The sequence below is a fragment of the Chiloscyllium plagiosum genome, chromosome 14 (assembly GCF_004010195.1).
Source record: "Chiloscyllium plagiosum isolate BGI_BamShark_2017 chromosome 14, ASM401019v2, whole genome shotgun sequence".
Classification (NCBI taxonomy): Eukaryota; Metazoa; Chordata; class Chondrichthyes; order Orectolobiformes; family Hemiscylliidae; genus Chiloscyllium; species Chiloscyllium plagiosum.
This window is the reverse complement of record NC_057723.1, coordinates 80948859-80957198: the sequence shown is the minus strand read 5'-3', so window position 1 is coordinate 80957198 and position 8340 is coordinate 80948859. Positions and strand designations below refer to the sequence as shown.

At 47.7% G+C, this 8340-nt stretch overlaps 1 protein-coding gene across 1 annotated transcript in view; it reads left to right on the top strand.

The window, feature by feature from the left end:
• The window catches only part of LOC122556845 (acid sphingomyelinase-like phosphodiesterase 3b), a 29211-nt gene that overhangs the window by 2859 nt on the left and 18012 nt on the right, over positions 1–8340 (top strand). Inside the window, exons 2-4 of the mRNA XM_043704090.1 lie at positions 751–961; positions 2687–2784; positions 6133–6276. Coding sequence (XP_043560025.1) covers positions 751–961; positions 2687–2784; positions 6133–6276 — 453 coding nt within the window. The remainder of the gene's footprint in view (positions 1–750; positions 962–2686; positions 2785–6132; positions 6277–8340) is intronic.

Below are 8340 nucleotides of genomic sequence, written 5' to 3'. Positions count from 1 at the left end.
TACAGCATCGTGCCAGTGCTACACTCCCTCATTACAGCATCGTGCCAGTGCTACACTCCCTCATTACAGCATCGTGCCAGTGCTACACTCCCTCAGTACAGCATCGTGCCAGTGCTACACTCTCTCAGTACAGCATCGTGCCAGTGCTACACTCTCTCAGTACAGCATCGTGCCAGTGCTACACTCCCTCAGTACAGCATCGTGCCAGTGCTATACTCCCTCAGTACAGCATCGTGCCAGTGCTACACTCCCTCAGTACTGCACCGTGCCAGTGCTACACTCTCCCAGTACAGCATCGTGCCAGTGCTACACTCCCTCATTACAGCATCGTGCCAGTGCTACACTCCCTCAGTACAGCACCGTGCCAGTGCTACACTCTCCCAGTACAGCATCGTGCCAGTGCTACACTCTCTCAGTACAGCATCGTGCCAGTGCTACACTCCCTCAGTACACACTGTGCCAGTGCTACACTCCCCCAGTACTGCACCGTGCCAGTGCTACACTCCCTCAGTACAGCATCGTGCCAGTGCTACACTCCCTCAGTACTGCAGTGGGAGGGTCAGGCTTTCGATTGCCTTCAAGTTTCTGCCGTCACAATGAGACCATCGTGTTGGTCAGAGACCGCGAACGAATTGAATTCTTGTAACTGTATTCATTACTTTAAACTGGACTCAACCTTCTGGTACTGGGCCAGCAACGCAGCGGAGCATTGGTCCCTTTAGTGACGAGATTACATTTGTTTGCTTTCAGGTTATTTCTGGCACATCACCGATGTGCACTGGGATCCTGATTACAGTGTTACTGACAACCCATCGGCTGTGTGTCCTTCTTCATCAGAGCCCGTGAACAATCCAGGGAGGTGGGGGGATTATCTTTGTGACTCTCCCTGGACTCTGATCAATTCATCGATCTACGCCATGAAGGCTATCTTCCCCCGTCCTAACTTCATCATTTGGACAGGGTAAATATGCAGGGATTACTGTGTGTGAATATGTGACCCGTGTAGGAAGAGAGGAGTTGCTGAATTAATAGAGAATAAGGTGGCTATGGCTCACCTTGTACCATTCTAGAAGCTGCTATCTGCTGTTGCTTGTTGAGTTGTATTTCTGATGCCAGGTCTAATCCACTGCACCATGACCACCACCATGGAAATGCCAAGGAGGCACCAAAACCAGAGTGGGCGTCAAATCCCATTGTTGACACCAATCTGTTCCACATTCATCAGCTGCCCTTCCCCCAAACTGAGTGCAAGTCACCGACAGTGACAATGATTTCCTTTCCAGGTTTCTTGAAGTCCAGGGCTATGAATAGTTTTTCACAGATTCCCTACAGTGCACAAGCATAATATGGGATAACCAGATTGAGTATCACCTTCTAAATCTTTCCACTACAAGCCAATGCTAATACTAAGAGGCATTCTTGGAGATGGAAGGAAAATTGGAACTTTGACCACGCTGGCTCAGTGGTTAGCACTGCTGCCTCACAGCGCCAGGGACCCAGGTTCAATCCCAGCCTCAAGTGACTGTCTGTGTGGAGTTTGCACATTCTCCTGGTGTGGGTTTCCTCCAGGTGCTCCGGTTTCCTCCCACAGTCCAAAGATGTGCAGGTTAGGGTGGATTGGCCATGCTAAGTTGCCCCATAGTGTTCAGGGATGCACAGGCTGGGTGGTTAGCCATGGGAAATGCTGTTGTGGTTCTGTTCGCCGAGCTGGGAATTTGTGTTGCAGACATTTCGTCCCCTGTCTAGGTGACATCCTCAGTGCTTGGGAGCCTCCTGTGAAGCGCTTCTGTGGTGTTTCCTCCGGCATTTATAGTGATTTGTATTTGCCGCTTCCGATTGTCAGTTCCAGCTGTCCGTTGCAGTGGCTGGTATATTGGGTCCAGGTCGATGTGCTTATTGATTGAATCTGTGGATGAATGCCATGCCTCTAGGAATTCCCTGGCTGTTCTCTGTTTGGCTTTTCCTATAATAGTAATGTTGTCCCAGTCAAAATGCTGGGTTACAGGGATGGGGATTGGAGGCTCTGGGTGGGCTGCTCTTCAGAGGGATGGTGTGGACTTGTTGAGCCAAATGGCCTACTTCTACATGATTCTATACGATGGTGACAACATCTAATTATCTCCTCCAGTCTGGTGTAGTGAAATGACTCACCCTTCCTGGCAAATTGTGGCAGCTGTAGATCTCAGGAGAAGACTACCTCCTGGTACCTGTCCTTGGCTGGTCCTTTATAAGCTTGAGAGTGTCTCACTGCCTAGGGCCCTATGACAGTATTGTTCTGGGTTTACCTCCTCCATCCTGATTGGCTGTATTGTAAGAAATACAGCAGGACCACAGAGCCAGAGTCATAGGGCACGGAAACAGACCCTTTGGTCTAACACATCCATGTTGACCAGGTTTCCTAAATTAATCTAGTCCCATTTGCCAGTATTTGCTGCACATCCCTCTAAGCTCTTTCTATTTATACACCCATTCAGACGCCTTTTAAATGTTGTAATTGTACCAGCTTCCACCACTTTCTCATTCCATACATGCACCACTCTCTGCGTGAAAAGGTTGTCGTGTTAACTTTCCAAAATGGAGATGCATTCTGTCCAGATTAGAATGTTTATTTAATCAGAAGACTAACTGAATCTTCCTTCTATCCAGTGTGTGATTAATGTCCAAGATCTATTCCCTTCTTGTGCAGAGATGACACTCCGCACATCCCTAATGAACAACTCAGTGAGGAAGCAGTGCTGAGGATAATTGGGAATGTCTCACAGCTCATACAGCAAGTCTTCCCAGGTGAGTGCTAACATTGTCAAGGTCTCTGATGGACAGGAGCTGAAATGACAGACAATGTCCCAAAGTTCTGCTCCTTTGCTAGCCACCAGCAGGCAGGAGGGAGCATTGCTCAGAGAGTACACAAATGAACCCAGCAAAAGAGCAATGGACAACAAAATGCCAAGGGGTCCAAAGTGTTTATGCCAAAAAATAGAAAGCACAATGTCAATGGGGCCACAGTTATTGACAATGAGGAAGGTGAGTGTATGTCAGAGGTTGAGAGGTGACCTTATAGAGGTTTACTGATGGTTTCTCTTTAGCGCGATGGTTGTGTTCTTGTGCAACCTCACATCATTGAAAATGCCGGCTTTAGAAACAGTGCTCTAAACGTTACAACCAACACACGTTTTAACACGTGTTAGAAACAGTGTCCCCAATTCATCAATCGCGTTCCAGCGAATTCACGTTAACAAAACAGAATGACCTGTATAAAATAATGCAAGGTATAGATGAGGTGAATGGCAGGTGTCATTTCCCCAGGGTGGGAGGTTTTCAGGACTGGGGGGGGGGGACACATTTTTAAGGCGAGAGGAGAAAGATTAAAATAAAGACATGAGGGGCAATTGTTTTTACACAGAGGGTGGTTTGTGGGTGGAGTGAACTTCCTGAGGAAGTGGGAGATGTGGGTACAATTACAACTTTTAAAAGACACTTGGATAAGTTCATGAATAAGAAAGGTTTGGAGGGATATGGGCCAAGCGCAGGCAGGTGGGACTAGTTTAGTTTGGGATTATGGTCGGCATTATTGGATGGACGGGTCAGTTCTGCCCCTGTATGATTCTATGACTCCACCCTCGCCAAGTTATTGGAGGGCACAGAAATAGGTGGGAATGCAAGTGGGGAGGATGATTCAAAGAGTTTGCAGGGAGAGACAGACAGATTAGGCGAGTGGGAAAGAAAATTAGCAAGTGGACTAGAACATGGGGAAATGTGAGGATGCACTTTGGTAGGAAAGGCAGATGAGCTGAATATTATTTAAATACAGAAAGCTACAACACAGAAGGGTTTGAGAGTCCTTGTGGGTAAATTACAAAAAAAAACTAGTGGACAAATGCAGCAGGAAACAGGGAAGGCAAATGGAATGGTGGTCTTTATTTCAGAGAATGGAGTATAAAAATAGGGAGGTTTTGCTAAAATTATAGAAGCCACTATTCAAACCACAGCTGGAATATTGTAAATATTACCCCTTATCTCAAGAAAATCATACTGACATTGGAGGATGTTTTTAGGCTGGTCCAAGGTATGGAGAAGCTGCCTTATGAGGAGAGATTGGGTCTGCAGTCATTGGAGTTCAGGAGAATCATAGATCATAGAATCCCTACAGTGTGGAAACAGGCCCTTCGTCCCAACAAGTCCACACTGGCCCTCCGAAAAGTTTCCCACCCAAGCCCATTCCCTTACTCTATTACTGTACATTTACCCCTAACTAACACATTAGGCAATTTAGCATGGCCAATGCACCTGACCTGCACATCTTTGGACTGTGGGAGGAAACCGGAGCACCCAGAGGAAATCCACACAGACACGGGGAGAATGTGCAAACTCCAGACACAGTCGCCCGAGGCTGGAATTGAACCCAGCTCCCTGTGCGGCAGCAGTGCTAACCACCATGCTGCCAGAGAATAAGAGGAGGCTTTATTAAAGCATACAAGGGGACTTGACAGCGGAGATGGAGAAAGTTGTTTCCTCTTGTGGGAGAGTTTCAGACCTGAGGGCATGACCTCAGAGTAAGGGATTGCCTATTTAAAACAGAGATAAGGAAGATTCTTTTTCTTTGAGGTTAGAAAATCTGTGGAAATCTTTACCAGTGAGGGCTGTAGAGGCTGGGACATTAAGTGTACTCAAGGCTAAGAAAGACAGATTTTAAACCTCCAAGGAAATGCAGAGTTTTGTGAATAGGACAGCGAATTGGAATTGAGGATTATCAGATCAGCCGTCATCTCGTTGAATGGTGAAGTTGACTTGATGGGCAGAATGGCCTACATCTGCTCCTATGTCTGACTACAACAAGGAGAGAGGTTCCCATTGCTGGCCAAAGCAAACTGTGGTGGACATCGCAAAGAAAGCCTGATTTTACTTTGACTTGAAGAGTGTAAAATCCCAGAGAACAATCAAGAGTAAAACCCCTGAATCCATTTCTTGCTCTTTGGGCTGGCCCAGAGAAATTACGGTCAACTCTACTGTCACAGTGTGAATCTGCTTGGTGTTCCTGGCTTAGCTACTCACTGTACCGGACACAAGAGTGAAGGGCAAATCTCCATTCTATATTCCGTCTAATGACTTTTTTAAAATGGAGACCAAACAAAACGCTGGAGAGAGTGGTAGAAATTTCCTTGCTGTCGCCAATTGGACTAACATCCCCACTGCTACCATGTGGCTTGTGCAGTGTGCATTCCTGTAGGTGTTGAAACGAAGCCAGAACAAGGCTTAAGGGTGACTGTCCCCTCCCAATCATAGAAACCCTACATCAGGCCATTCAGCCCACACCAACCCTCTGATGAATACCTCACACAGACCCACCTCCCCTATAACCCTGCATTCCCTCATGGCAAACCCCACTAGCCTGCTATCCCTGGACACTACGAGCATTTTAGCATAGCCAATTCCCCCTAACCTGCACATAGAACATAGAACAGTACAGGCCCTTCGGCCCTCGATGTTGTACTGGCCTTTTATCCTACTCTAAGGTCAAACTAACCTACATATACCCTTCATTGTACTATCTTCCATGTTCCAATCCAAGAATCGCTTAAATGTCTCTAATGTATCTGACTCTACTACCACCGCTGGCAGTGCATTCCACCCCCCCCCCCCCCCCCCCCAACTCAGTGTGTAAAGAACCTACCTCTGACATCTCCCCTAAACCTCCCTCCAATCACCTTAAAATTATGCTCCCTCATGATAGGCATTTCCGCCATGGGAAGAAAAATCTGACTATCCACGTCATATCTTTAGACTGTGGAAGGAGACCCACACAGACACAGGGAGAACATGCAAACTCCACACAGGCAGTCACCTGAGGCTAGAATGAACCCGGGTGCTGTGAGGCAGCAGTGCTAACCACTGAGCCGTCCATGCCCTAAGTTTGCTTTTACCATTGTGCTGTCTGGGCCTATTCATAAAGACAACCACCTGGATGAGGTATTGAAGGGCACACCTCCCTATGATGCTGTATGCTATAATAGACAGTAATAGATTGTAATATATTAGAACAGTGCCATCAAGAGAAATCAGTCCAATTCTGTAAATCAGTTTGGCTGATTGTCCAAATTAGAGATGTTCATGATTTATTTATTATTCCTCACTCAGACACCAAGGTTTATGCAGCAATGGGGAACCATGATATTCATCCAAAGAGCCAGTTTCCTGCGAATGGCCATGTGCTCTACAATCAAACTGCAGAGCTGTGGACCCAGTGGTTGGAAGCAGCATCAGTTCCCACTTTCCAGAAAGGTATCGGCTTTCTCATCTGGAGTTCTGACGTGAATGCTTTCAATTTTAACCTCTGCATAAAACATCCCTGGTGTTACACCCCCGCCCCGATACCCTGACAAACAAGTCAAGACGTCATGTTGGTTAAGTTACTCATGAAGCATTTTGCCTCAAGCGCTGCATCTTCTCCCTGCGCCCACGGCTCCAAAACTACCAGCTTTTCCCGACCTTGAAAGGGTTCAGAAAAGATTTACAAGGATGTTGCCAGGGTTGGAGGGTTTGACCTATAGGGAGAGGCTAAACAGGCTGGGGCTGTTTTCCCTGGAGCGTCAGAGGCTGAGGGGTGACCTTATAGGGGTTTAGGAGAAAGTGAGGACTGCAGATGCTGAAGATCAGAGCTGAAAATGAGTTGCTGGAAAAGCGCAGCATCAAAGGAACAGGAGAATCGACGTTTCGGGCATAAGCCCTTCTTCAGGAATGAGGAGGGTGTGCCAAGCAGGCTAAGATAAAAGGTAGGGAGGAGGGACTTGGGGGAGGGGTGTTGGGAATGCGATAAGTGGAAGGAGGTTAAGGTGAGAAATCTGCATTCATCCCTTCATTTCCCTCCCCCCCCCCACCTTTTCTCAGTCCCAACCCTTGGACTCAACACCGCTTTCTTGACCTGCAATCTTCTTCCCGACCTCTCCGCCCCCACCCCCGATCACCCTCACCTTAACCTCCTTCCACCTATCGCATTCCCAACACCCCTCCCCCAAGTCCCTCCTCCCTACCTTTTATCTTAGCCTGCTGGACACACTTTCCTCATTCCTGAAGAAGGGCTTATGCTCGAAACGTCGATTCTCCTGCTCCTTTGATACTGCCTGACCTGCTGCGCTTTTCCAGCAACATATTTTTCAGCTTATAGAGGTTTACAAAATCATGTTTAGATTCCCTACAGTGTGGAAACAGGCCCTTCAGCCCAACAAGTCCACACCGATCCTCTGAAGAGTAATCCGCTCAGACCCATTTCCCTCCAATTAATGCACCTAACACTATGGGCAATTCACCTGGCCGGCACATCTTTGGACTGTGGGAAGAAACCGGAGCACCCGGAGGAAAGCCACGCAGACACGGGGAGAATGTGCAAACTCCACACAGACAGTCGCCCGAGGCTGGGTCCCTGGCACTGTGAGGCAGCAGTGCTAACCACTGACCCCCCCCCCCCGTGCAGCCCCTGCAGGGCATGGACAGGGTAAATAGGCACGGTCTTTTCCCTGGGGTGGGGGAATCCAGAACTAGAGGACATAAGTTTACGGTGAGAGGGCAAGGATATAAAAGGGACCAAAGGGGCAACGTGTTTCACACAGAAGGTGGTGTGTGTATGGAATGAGCTGCCAGAGGAAGTGATGGAGGCTGGTACAATTACAGCATTTAAAAGGCATCTGGATGGGTTTTTAATAGAAAGGGTTGAGAGGGATATGGGCCAAGTGCTGGCAAATGGGACTAGACTAGGTTGGGATATCTGGTCAGCATGAACAAGTTGGACTGAAGGGTCTGTTTCCCTGCTGTACAACTCTATTTCTCTATCCACAGGTTACAACCACCCAACGAAGGAGCAGCACTCCAAAAGCTGGTGCTATGAAGTTGTGGCCATAACAGAGACATGGGTTTCTCAGGTGCAGGAATGGTTGCTGGATGTTCCAGGGTTTAGAGCATTTAAAAAGAATAGGGAGGGGGGAAAAAAGAGGAGGGGGTGTAGCACTACTAATCAGAGAGAGTATCACTGCTACAGAAGATTCCATTGTTGAGGAAGGCCTATGGTGTATTAGCGTTCATTAGCAGAGGGATTGAATTCAAGAGTCGTGAAGTGATGTTACAGCTGTACAGGTCTTTGGTTAGGCCACATTTGGAGTACTGTGTGCAGTTCTGGTCGCCTCACTTTAGGAAAGATGTGGAAGCTTTGGAGAGGGTGCAGAGAAGATTTACCAGGATGTTGCCTGGAATGGAGAATAAGTCGTACGAGGATAGGTTGAGAGTTCTCGGCCTTTTCCCGTTGGAACGGCGAAGGATGAGGGGTGACTTGACAGAGGTTTATAAGATGATCAG